At 43.4% G+C, this 12,721-nt stretch overlaps 1 protein-coding gene across 1 annotated transcript; it reads right to left on the minus strand.

Moving 5' to 3' along the window:
* Positions 1-146: 146 nt before the first annotated feature.
* On the minus strand, positions 147-8,529 carry ATP6V1B2 (ATPase H+ transporting V1 subunit B2). Its single transcript, XM_059831358.1, has 14 exons — positions 8,421-8,529; positions 5,620-5,675; positions 4,763-4,861; positions 4,031-4,124; positions 3,854-3,931; positions 3,203-3,342; positions 2,972-3,073; positions 2,485-2,582; positions 2,109-2,232; positions 1,542-1,692; positions 1,071-1,153; positions 875-979; positions 519-648; positions 147-396 (listed from the first exon to the last, which is right to left on the minus strand). The coding sequence occupies exons 1-14, from the start codon at positions 8,527-8,529 to the stop codon at positions 254-256; spliced, it is 1,512 nt and encodes a 503-aa protein (XP_059687341.1). The 3' UTR covers positions 147-253.
* Between the last annotated feature and the right edge of the window lie 4,192 nt (positions 8,530-12,721).

Consider the following 12,721-nt stretch of genomic DNA (forward strand, 5'->3'; position numbering starts at 1 on the left):
AAAGGTCCAGTTGAAAATACAAGCTTCGTGATAGCTATTGCACATTTGTAAGAGCTGGCCTAAATATTTTCCTGATGATCCAGGCTTTGGAAGAAGGGATATTTTAAAAACTGGTATCAGTGTACATCGGAACACTGGCACAAATGTCACCTATTCTTGGTTTTAATTGTAAGGGCGACAAGTAAACACCAACACATGAAAAAAGAAAACAAACAGCATTTCACAGAGCAAGGAGTTAGAGATGAAGCTGTGGCTAGTGTTTTGCAGTCGAATCTCGAGGATAGAATTCAGCCAGTGTAGTCTGAGGAATTCTCTTCAACATCTCCTTGGGGAAGATTCGCAAAAGCTGCCATCCAATGTCCAAGGTCTCGTAAACAGTGCGATTTTCATAAGGACCTGCAGAAAGCAACCACAGACTGAAACACAGGGCAGGAAAGTGTCTCACCATCAGGCAGATCTGAGAACAAGACCTTCTTGGTGTTAATGCATACTGTCTGTTTCAAGAACATCACACTTACCCTGAGCAATGAAGTTCTTCTCAAACTTCTGCAGAAACTCCAGATAAAGAAGATCGTCTGAGGTAAGAGCTTCCTCACCAACTACAGCCTTCATGGCCTGTACATCCTTTCCAATAGCATAGCAGGCATACTAGAAGGCATAGAAACAGAAGTGCTTTTACCTTGATCATCCATGTAACGACTTCTGTTCAAACCCAAGCAAACGATCTCACTTGACTACACTGAGCACTCAGTCAATACTTTTAAATCCGCCTGAGGAATGTTCTGGATTGCAACTGTTTGGCATGCCCTTTACAGGCTCTTTAGTGAGAGGTGTCTTTGAAATATGCCTCTGCTCTGAAGAGGTTTTTACATACCAGTTGGTTGGATACATCTGCATGATCCTTCCTGGTCATACCCTCTCCAATAGCTGACTTCATCAGTCGAGACAAGGAGGGCAAGACATTAATAGGCGGGTAAATCTGGAAGAAAAAGACATCAAAGAATTTCAACATTAATACTTCAAAAAGTACAGAATAATCTTAAACGCGTTCTAACCGGTGTGGTACGCACCTGTCTGTTATGCAGCTGTCTGTCCACATAGATTTGTCCCTCAGTGATGTATCCAGTCAAGTCAGGGATAGGGTGAGTAATATCTGTGGAAAAAATAGTTCGACAGTTTTCAGACCTTTATATCCATTCTAGCACTGATGCAGCAGCTTTTTGCAGTTAAATGACTTCTAAAGTAAGATACTATCAGTTAGTACTCCAACATATCACTACGTGCTCTTATGCAAGGATTGTTTTAAATGCTGTAAGCACTCCTGATAGAGGGCTGGAGAATGGTCCTGAAGTCTGAAATGGGCAAAGCATTTCTATTAGCAATACAGACAGAGAAGACAGCTAAAAGAACTGCAATATTCAAATGGAAACCTAAAGGTCACAGGACCTCCTATCTTGCTGTGTGTCATGTCCAAAATAAGGCAGCTTGCACTAAAGCAGTCCTAAAGTGCTATTTATTAAAAACACTTGAAAATAACTCACCATCATTGGGCATGGTAAGAATAGGAATCTGTGTAATGGAACCATTTCTGCCTTCCACACGCCCAGCACGCTCATATATAGTAGCCAAGTCAGTGTACATGTAACCTGGGAAACCACGACGGCCAGGCACTTCCTCTCTAGCTGCCGAAACCTGAGGCAATCCAGAAAAACGTTTCCAAGAAACCAGATCACTCACACAGACTTGCTGTCTCCCCTAATTAAGCTACACTAGTGACTTAAAGTACCTCTTCCTGCAGGTGATATGAAAATACAGCCCCACAAACCTCTATTAAGAGAGGTATGTCATCACAACCATGTATGACAAGATACCAAGGCAAACCAGAAACTAATATTTGACTGGTGGTATTCAGCAGTTTGATAAGTTTAGTTATCACTGTTTGACTGCTGAACATAATCCTAGACAATCAATAACTAAAAGCCTCACTGGCCATTTAAGAACATTGTAATGAATACTAATTGCAACAGCTTGAGCAAAAGTTTACATTCTCACCTCGTACTATGAATCCTTTCTGCCAAAACCCAGCATGTGAGTTAATAAATACATACCTCTCGCAGAGCTTCAGCATAAGAGCTCATATCTGTCAGAATGACCAACACATGCTTCTCACACTGATATGCCAAGAACTCCGCTGTTGTTAGAGCTAGACGAGGTGTGATAATGCGTTCGATGCTGAAATAGAACAGTATGGCATTATTTATGACAAGTGCTTTAAGGCTGCAAGGTAACAGTCTGAAGTTACAAATACTTTAAAACGGTCTGAAAATCTGCTACGTGCACCAACTGGAGTACCAGCATTTCATATTCAACTTTGCTGCAAAAAGTCAATGTAAGTGACATCTGGCAGGACACCAACGAGGCTTCAGCTTCCAGTTTACTTATTCTTCTCAGCCTTTTCCCAACCAACATAACCTAACTACTTACGTTGGATCATTGGCCAGATTCAGGAACAGACACACATTGTCCATGGACCCATTTTCCTCAAAGTCTGATTTGAAGAACCGAGCAGTTTCCATGTTCACCTAAATCACAAAATTAAGGCATCAGTTCCAGACCAGATTTTAGCGTACTACATTTTGCATCATATTAAGGTCTAAATACCTCATTAATCATCCAGAAGCAAAGCTCTCTGTATCATGAAGATTCCCCTACATGGCCAACAGAATGAGTTATTTCTAGAATTCCAGGCTAGAAATTTTAAGTTTAAGATACTTTACCCTGATCAGACGCACTTTGTTACAGTACTTCTGGCCATTTGGGATTTTCAGCCATTCAGCCAGCCAGTTTAGCACTGTTTAGTTATATACATAAGACCTACTTAGAATACTTTAAAAACAGTAATGTTCAGCTACTCTCAGCACTGGCTTATTTATTACTCAAGTATCATTCTCCTCCAGTAATACTGACTTACACCCATAGCAGCAAACACAATGGCAAAGTTTTCTTCACTGTAGTCCATCACATCTTTGGATTTCTTCACCAAGCCAGCTTGGCGACATATCTGAGCTGCAATCTAGGAAAAAAAGTGTTTCAGTCTGTCTGTATATTTGATGCTATTACACAGACCAGAACTTAACTTAGTTTACTTTTTAACCCCAGTGAAATGCAAGCCACTAACTAGAGAGTAGCTTCGAGTACTCACCTCGTTGTGGGGCAAGCCAGCAGCTGAGAATATGGGGATTTTCTGCCCCCTGGCAATACTGTTCATACCATCTATAGCTGAAATGCCAGTCTGAATCATTTCTTCTGGATAGATACGGCACTGAGGATTGATTGGCTGACCTGTTATATTTAAGAGAACACATGTTATTATTCCACCTACATATCTGAAGCTTAAACTACCACTGACCTTGAGCACTGATCTAAGGCTCCTGTCAAAAGGTGCAAACCCCATTAGACCTACAAATCTTTAGATGCACCTGGTCAAACCTGAGCCTTTTGTAGATCCCAAGACTCTGGCATTCTGTGGTCATGTAAATGATAAGAGGGCTTTCAAGAAAAGCCTGTCAGGTTATTAGCTTTTTATCTTTGGAGGTTGTATAATTAAAATAGTCTACAAATACTTCAAAGAACAGCTTCCAAACATTACTGAAAAGTTATTTTCTGCTACCTCATCATCCTGCACTTGTGTAAATTTGATTTAAGTTTGATGCCACACACGTACTTCAAAATAGGATTAAACTCCTCCTAACAGTTAGATCCTACATTCAAACCCAAAACTATGGCAACATTCAGAAGTCAGGAACACCAAATTTGTCTTTAACTCCATACCAGAAATGAATTAAGAACATACCCATTATGTCAAGGAAGTCTTCAGCCAAAACAATGGGGCCTCTGTCTATAGGTTTTCCTGATCCATTAAATACTCTGCCTACAAGAAACAGCAATAAAATAAAAATGTAAGTTACTGTGAAAATAAATTAGCAGGTGATAAGTCTGTTCATTCTTCCAAGAAGGTGCAAGTACTTACCAAGCATATCCTCAGAGACAGGGGTTCGAAGAATATCCCCAGTAAACTCACAAGACGTCTTCTTAGCATCAATACCTGAAGTTCCTTCAAATACCTGTAAATATAGCAGAAGAAAAAAACAGAGGAGAAAGGAGTAAGTATTGTGCTTTACAAAATAACACACTAGAATACTGCTTCACAGCTTGAGAACTTATCAACCACAGGACAGATAAGCAAGGCAGTCCTCTGCAAGCAAAGGATTTCAAGAGCAGCTTGCTAGTACAAAACATCACATAAAAACCTACTTTAAACAAAATTCATGCAGTGTATCAGCAGCAACCAACAAACCTGGTACCATTCCTTTGATCTCAAGTATTTCTCTTTGCCAACAGGGTAAAGTTCTTCAGATAAGAAGAATTAATATTAACCAGAAACAGCTGCTTAGAAGAAATACCTGCACCCACATAGCATAGGAGTTGATCATGAATCCAATACTGTACAATTACAGTATAATTCCTTTAACCTAGCCGAGAAGAAATCTAGAGGGGGACACAAATAAAAAGTGTCCTTCTGTACTCCAGTTTTCAATCTTGTAAAATTATTCATGCCACTTGCACTTGGAATAAGTAGGTGATTTTTCAATTTACAGTACCAAAAGAATATATCACAAGATAGATCCGACGTGGCTCAGACATGCCGGTTAATAAAATACTATTCTGTTACAACAAGAGACATTCCTCTCCCTAATCGTACCTGAACCACAGCTTTGGAGCCACTGACTTCCAGAACCTGCCCGCTTCTTCTTGTGCCATCAGGAAGAGTCAAGTGGACAATCTCTGCGTACCTAGGAAACTGAAGGTGAGCAAGAAAGATGGCAGAAAGCATTAAAATCCAGAAGAACAGTCATGAAACTAATGTTATCAGTTTCAAGCAAGCTTAAGCTTAGCAACTACTCAATAATTTTAAAAACAATTTTATCATCAGAACAAAACTCATTCTAAGACAATAAAATTTATCAGGCTACAGCCATTTTTACAAGGACTATACAACATTTGCTCAGAGTCGCAGGATGCAGAAAGACCTGGACAGAAACTGTTCCAAAAACCCTAGTAGTCCTGACATACTAACAGAAAGCCACGATGCAGTGTCTGACAAGAAAAAGCTGGCTTTCGCCTGTACATAGCATCAGTTGCTTGCCTTCAACAGTAACTTACCAGTAATTTGAAAACAAGCCAAAACTGTTTACAGTTCCCTTTTACAGAGCACTTGTGCTTTGTAACAAAAAGGTCAAGAACAAAGTGAATAGATATGTTTCTGTATTCAAGTTTAGACAACATTTCATGGATTTTGGTAAAACTGAAACACTGTTTCCTCCCCCCCCCGCCCCCCCAACAGCCTCAACGACTCTCCCTTTCTTCCAGGACACAGACAACTCTCCTTATCTTTACAATTTGCGTATTCTCATTTTTCTCAGCAGTCAGCAACACATCTTGTATTAAAATTGCTCAGTGGACCCATGAATTTCACAGCTGTCTGGCTTTAACCTGTCACAGCTTTTCTTGTAAACTCTCCCTCAAAAAGCTTCATTCGTTAAGAACCTGAAACTTTACCTTAACTTGATCCAAGATAACCAGGGGACCATTCACACCCGATACAGTTTTATAAGCTGAAAGAAAGCAAGCCACAAGTCAGGTACGTCCTCAGAACATCAACAGTATCCTACACAAAGCTCTCAAAGTTTCATTCCTGTCACCAGCCTCAGGTTTGCAGATTTTGGCTGGGTCCAGCTCTGTACCACTTTATGTTTACAGTGACCTCTACAAGAAGGATTAAGAAATGAATTGTGTTGCCAGCATTTTTTTGCCATTAATTGCAAAGCACCTGAGGTAGCTTTAAGATGTACGATATTGCTGTTTTTTTGTCTGTCACAGAAATTCACTGATGCAAGCCTATACCCAGGGATAATTTGAACACCACCCGAAACACCAATACATTGTAGAGTTGACATTTTAAGCTAAGGAAAATACACAGTTGCAAGATCTTTAAAAAAAGCATGGATGACAATATCTGTCATTAGTGATGAAGAAGGTGCCACTGCAGTTTGTGTCCAAACAGTGAGAAGACCTTAATATCAACACTCAGCTGCTAAGCTTTTGTTTTTTTAACCACAGAAGCATCCTGCTCCATGACACAAACAGCCCACGTGAAAGCCTGGACTTCGCAAAGCAAGCGGATCTCGTGCTCAAAAACTGTAGAAGCACCACTGATCAGCAAGTTGTGGTTTTTGGCACACTGCTAAGAGGAAACCTTATCATACCTTTCCTGTCTCCCAAGAAAAGGTCAATGCACTATACTGTAGAAGGTTGAAGTTCACCTTAGCCAAACTCCTCCTGCTCTTGGGCTATCCTGGTTTAACTTAAGGATTGACACCTGATAGAAGGCCACAGCTAGCCAGCTCATCAGAAGGCTCATGTCTTAAACATCAGCAGCTCAAGTATTAGCACTACATACAACTTCTGAGATACCGTGTGCCCCGAATTCATCACTCTGCTATCAGTCCAGTGGAAAAGCTGTGAAAATGTAGTAAACAGTCCTCTTGCGTTGCTCTACGGACACACACTAGTACCCCAGCTAGAGCCCAGCATCACTTGATCCACAGATAAAAGTAACATTGAGTCAAAGCTTTATCAGGGTCACAAGGAGCAGTGACCAAGAGAGTGACTGTGTATCACTTATCCCTGGGAGGGAAAAATGAGCAAGTGGAGCCATTTGCAGAAGAGGAGAGACACCAGCAACCGTTCTTGGTCACACTACAAGGCAGAGGAAATGGGCACTCGTGGTACTAGGAAAGATCACAAATTCCACCAGCACCAGGCCAGAGGGAATCATCTGGCTTAGCCAGTGCAGTCTGCCCAGCTTTGGCACACTTACATGTGTTGTCTAGATTGTCAACAACACGGTATTTACACTTAAACAAGCAGTTTGAACTGTTGCAATGTAATCTCTTAAACGGTAATAATCAAAACTGCATTAGATAAGGTTTGAGGGTCACTGGGTGTGTAAGATGGTCTAAGGCTGGAACTCAGATTTCTCAGTTTTAATCTTGTCAAAATCCTGCTAAACACCCTGAAACAGGACATGTGTCCCTGAATTAGTCTTAAAAGCACAAGCTGGCCTGCTCCTTTCACCTGAGCAAGAATTACACACGCATTATGCTATGAAGAGGCCTCTGCTTCGACTGCAAGTGTTTGCAGCCCACTGTCCACAAGAAATGGAAAACATTATCTTGTGCAAAGCGTTTCATCTCATGACTGTCTCATGAGCGCTTCTTCCTCAATCAACGGGAAAGGGCTTACACTCCTTGCTTTGTCCACAAGAAAATATTTCCTTGACATCAATCAGCATCAATTCTCCTTGAAAGCAGCTCACCACTGACTCAAAATTCCTGTTTCCAATAAGATCAACCAGTTCTATGACAAACCAAAAGCCACTGAAACATCTTCCATATCCAGCTTGCAGGCGATGTCAGTTTGGGCAAAAGCCAAAATCATCACAGAAAAACATGAACTGAATATGAAGTCACTCTGGCTCCAACCTCGATAGAAACCTCCACTCCAGAGTAAAGCACAGCAGTAGACTTGGGGGAGCAGGAATGGTAATGATCGATTTGGCTTTCAAACCAGACTGACATTTTCAAAGAAACCACTGCAGAGAAGCTCCCTGGCTAGCACCTTGTAAGTACCCACACTAGTTAGGTGTACAGGTAGAGTCACTCGTGTAATTACGACCTAGATCAAAAAAAGGCCAGAAAAAACACACCTTCAAACAACTTTAACTTTCCCCCTACTACACTGCAATAAAGGGTTTTCTACAAGGCTATTGTATTTCCCCTTTTCCATCAGATTTCTCAACTTCATTTTAAAGGAAGAGAGCCCACACCACCCCCCACAATTTACAGTAATTTTCAGTTCCTGATAAAACCTGAAGTTTTTCACAAAGGACACCGAAATGGCCCACGTTACCCAGTAGGCAACAGGCTCGCGGTTCCAGCGTGGGACCAACCCGGGCGTTTAGACAGGACAACGCCGTGGAAAGCACCACTGCAGCACCCGGTGCAATTAAAAGCCGAGCTCGAGCGGGACACCGGCCCGCGGCCCTCCGGAAGCCCCCGCGCACGCCCCGGCCAGCCCGGCGCCTGTGCCCGAAGGAGCGCCCGGGCCCGGGCGAGGCCGGCTCTGCCGCAAGGAGCGGCCCAGGCTGCCGGCCTCGCCCGCCCGCCGCCGCAGCTGCGGGGCAGCCCGGCCCGTGTGCGGCCCAGCGGGCGCTCGCCCCCGAGCCGGGCCCACCCTCCGCAACGCCTCTGAGGCGTCCCGGGGAGCCCGCCCGCCGCCGCCCCGGGCCCCGCACTCACTGAGGCGCGGCTGGGACAGGTAGTCGCGGGTGAGGGCCGCCACCTGGTCCCGCGGCCCGCCGGGCCCAGCGCCGTTCACCAGCCCGCGCACCGCCCGCACCGCCGCCATCTTCTCCACCGCCCGGCCCCGCGCGCCCCGCGCATGCGCTGATATAGAGCCGCCGCGCCGGGCCCCGCCCGCCCGCCGGGAGCGCCCCGAGACGGGGCGGGGGGAGCGGCGGGAGCTGGCCGGGGTGCTGGGGGGGGCGGCGGGCCGGGGGAGGAGGGAAAGGACAAGGGGGAGGAGGAGGAGGAGGAAGAGGAAAAGGAAAAGGAAAACAGGAAAAGGAAAAGGAAAAAAGGAAAAGGAAAATAAAAATAAAAGGAAAAAAGGAAAAGGAAAAGGAAAAGGAAAAGGAAAAGGAAAAGGAAAAGGAAAAGGAAAACAGGAAAAGGAAAAGGAAAAAAGGAAAAGGAAAATAAAAATAAAAGGAAAAAAGGAAAAAAGGAAAAAAGGAAAAGGAAAAGGAAAAGGAAAAGGAAAACAGGAAAAGGAAAAGGAAAAAAGGAAAAGGAAAATAAAAATAAAAATAAAAGGAAAAAAGGAAAAAAGGAAAAAAGGAAAAGGAAAATGAAAAGGAAAAGGAAAAGGAAAACAGGAAAAGGAAAAGGAAAAAAGGAAAAGGAAAATAAAAATAAAAATAAAAGGAAAAAAGGAAAAAAGGAAAAAAGGAAAAGGAAAATGAAAAGGAAAAGGAAAAGGAAAAGGAAAAGGAAAAGGAAAAGGAAAGGAAAAGGAAAACAGGAAAATGAAAAGGAAAAAAGGAAAAGGAAAATAAAAATAAAAGGAAAAAAGGAAAAGGAAAAGGAAAAGGAAAAGGAAAAGGAAAAGGAAAAGGAAAAGGAAAAGGAAAAGGAAAAGGAAAAGGAAAAGGAAAAGGAAAAGGAAAAGGAAGAAGAAGAGGATAAAAGGCAAGGGAAAGGACAAAAAGGAAAAGGAGGAAAAGGAAAAGGAAAAAAACAAAAAGGAAAAGGAAAAAAGATAAAAAGGAAAAGGAGGAAAAGGGGGAGAGGGGGATAGGGAAAAGGGGAAAAAAGGGAAAAGGAAAGAGAAGAAAAACAAAAGGAGAGAGAAAAAGATAAAAAAATGGAAAAAAGAGAAAAAGGAAAAAGAAGAAAAAGGGAAAAAACAGAAAGAAAGAAAGAAAGAAAGAAAGAAAAGAAAGAAAGAAAGAAAGAAGGAAAGAAGGAAAGAAAGAAGGAAAGAAAGAAAGAAAGACGGAAAGAAGGAAAGAAGGAAAGAAAGCTCATTCATTACTGGATTGCCAGAAGGGTTAAATGGCTGCGAAGACAAGAAAAGGAGTAATTCTGCTGTAAAAGGAAAGCAGAGCCCTGGCCTCCCGCCCAGGTGACCCCCCCACAGGCGTCCCCAGCCCCGGGCCAGGGGCACGAGGGGCGTTTGGGGCCCCCTCTGTCCCGCTGCCCTGGCTCGGCAGTGCTCCGGCCGTGGGCTTTGGTGTCCTTACGCCTCAGCCATGTTGTCGTGGCTCTGCTTCAACCCAAACCAGCACTTTGATCTAGGAGTGCAGCGGAGGCTGCGTGAGGGAGATGGGAGATAAGAAATAAAGTACGAACTGGCCATGAGACGGGGCTGTCCATGGAAACACCCCACTTGCACTGATGCCACATACTCAAGCATCAAGGGCTGACTGGTACGATTGTTTAAACGACAGAATGAGAGCTGCCTTACCCCTAAATCTTTGATTTAATAAAAAAAGATAGCGGGTTATTTGTAAACACCTTTTTCCAGAAAACCAGTAGTCTGTCAACCTCTAGTTCCTTATGGGTTATGTATCTCTTCATACATCTTAAATTTTAATAGTTGCTGTTTGTTCTCCTTCCCGCTTAGCAGTGAGATAGAATTATTTGATGTTATAAAACAATATTCTACCTCCTTCTACGTTAAAACTAGAAATATTTGGGGGAATATGTTTTCAAAGAGATATTGGCAATTCTGTGCTTGTTTGGAGGAGCAACAGAGTACCTGGGACTGGTGAGACTGATGGAAAGAAACCTGCACAATCACACAAGAAACTGTTTGGCTAAGGAGGGAGTAAACACAATAAATAAACCCCGGACAAAGGGACAGTGCTGTCGAGTGGATTAAACACAAAACTGGAAGGCTTTGGCCAGGTTTCAACTCTCCTTCTAAGGCAACGCGACCTTGAGCAAAGTACTGAGCTCTCCTGTTTCTTAATAGCCTAAAGGACTTAACAAAATAGAAACCATCAGGACTCGCTAAACGGCAGCCTCAAGGGTCACTTCAACCAGCACCGCTTTGCAAACTGCTTCCACCTGCCTTCAAAGCCCGGCTTAAAAGGTGTCCCAGGGATGCAAACTCCAATTGCTCAAAGCAGACCATTTTGTGTTCTAAATATTTTTATTCGGTTCTTACTAGTGTCGCAGGCTGAGAAAATTTGCCTCGTGGACTAACAACAAAACAGCATTTGCCAGAACGATGCAAATTCACCCACTGGAGAGCACAAGGCAAGAGGCAGCGGCAAACACGGGAGCAGCGGTTCCAGCGCTGGCTAATAGAAACCTTCTGCTAAAGGAAATACTAGCAGAGAGTGACTTTAAAGCAGAGCGTGGTTTTGCAGGTGCCTGTTCCAATCTGTGCATACGCTGCCGTGTTCACCCGACCCCGGGCTGGCGGCATTACATCTATAAGCCATTTGTCTCACGCTGCTTTGTACAATGCTGCTTTGTGCTGGTACGCAGGAGCCCTCGCTGCACAGCGGATGTATTTCACTGCACCTTTGAGGTGAGTCAGCAGCAGAGAGCAATCTCGCCGAGCGAAGCCTGCTGTCGACTGAATTCGACGGAATTACAATCAGCCTGCGGAGCCGGCGTGAGGTCTGCTATCAGCGATTTTTCAGGCCCACATCCTATGCTGGGCCTTGAGACAGCCCATAAATTCTCTTGCACTTTTCATTACATCAGTAATGTTCACTACACTTTACTACCTCAGCCTGGCCAGGAAGAAAATTGTAGTCATTTTTTTCCAGAGGGTTATTGAGAGAAAAATTCATGGCAAACATTTATAATGGTTAGGAAAAAAAAAAAATCTCAAAGAGAACCACCTGGAAAAAATCTGTCGGACACATGGAAAACTTCCAAAGCACATTTGAGTAAGCTTTCCCGTCATCTCTGCAAAACAAGTGACACGACTGCAACCTCCTTCGGCTGCTTAGGACTGCCAAACGAGACGGTGTCCTGGCCTTGGGGCCTACACAAGAAAAAGAAAAAAAATAACTGTCTTCACATGCCCCTCCTCACCTGAAGGAGAATCTGAATTATCTTCTATCCAGAGATAATCTGAATTATCTTCTATTGCTCTACAGCTGAGCAATTCTGAGCTCCCTCAGTAGATGGTAGTGCTGCACTGCTCAGCCTCTGTCTACTTTGCAGATATTTAGAAAGCAATTTCCAGGCCTAGACGTTCAATTCTCAGCTCAGGAAATATATTTAAGGGATTCAACTTCTGCTCTAATGCACACCCAGGGAATTCCTTGGTAGGATGTACTCATCTCACGTTATTGGCAATAGATTTTGGCCGTGCAGAAGCCAGATAAATGGCCTCAATGGCAGATTTACGTGCCAACAGAGAAAAGGTGAATATGTTTAGGATTTATTTTCTTTCTCTGCAGTAAATCTCTGTACCCTGAATGAATGATGGTATCAGTTTTGGTTTAAAAAAGAAATCATGGAGCAAAATGTCAAAAGTTTAAGAAAACAGAAATGATGGAAGAAAAGAGATCACATTGTAAATGGCATTTGCAGTACCTCACCCATGCATGGATATAATTTTCCATCCAGCTTTGCTTATGAGAAACCGGCCTTGTTAGTCCAAGAAATATCTCCCTGTCCCTGGAGATGAAGCAGACAGCGTAACAGTGTAGGGAAAGGCTGTGGGCAGGCACCCCACTGCTGGCATCCTTCTGCGGGGAGGAGGCGAGGGCAGAACTCCGATGGGGAGGGACCACAACCTGTTGATACCCAGGGGAGAGGTGAGATTCCCCCATATCTCTGAGAAATCATGGCCTGGATCAGTGCATTCTGGCCTTAAAAGTATTTCCATCCACTATGAACGCTTATCATCACACTTACAATTTTGGAAATCCCGAAAAGCTGATCTACGTTGTGGACTAGGTAAAGGCAGCTTGCCAGCACCCTACGGACCAGCCCACAGCCTGAAACTCAGTGACCTAAATATCCCTCTTTTCCTTTTGAGGAAGAGCTTTCTTTCAGTTTATTTTCCT

The sequence above is a fragment of the Gavia stellata genome, chromosome 31 (genome assembly GCF_030936135.1).
Source record: "Gavia stellata isolate bGavSte3 chromosome 31, bGavSte3.hap2, whole genome shotgun sequence".
Classification (NCBI taxonomy): Eukaryota; Metazoa; Chordata; class Aves; order Gaviiformes; family Gaviidae; genus Gavia; species Gavia stellata.

What these genes read in the sequence shown, in the direction of transcription:
- ATP6V1B2 (XM_059831358.1), bottom strand. Translation starts at nt 8,529, where the DNA reads ATGGCGGCGGTGCGGGCGGTGCGCGGGCTGGTGAACGGCGCTGGGCCC. An exon ending in TTGTGTTTGCTGCTATGGGT is followed by an intron (nt 2,583 to 2,971) that starts GTAAGTCAGTAT and finishes TTTGTGATTTAG; the next exon opens with GTGAACATGGAAACTGCTCG. An exon ending in ATGCTGAAGCTCTGCGAGAG is followed by an intron (nt 1,693 to 2,108) that starts GTATGTATTTAT and finishes GGATTGCCTCAG; the next exon opens with GTTTCGGCAGCTAGAGAGGA.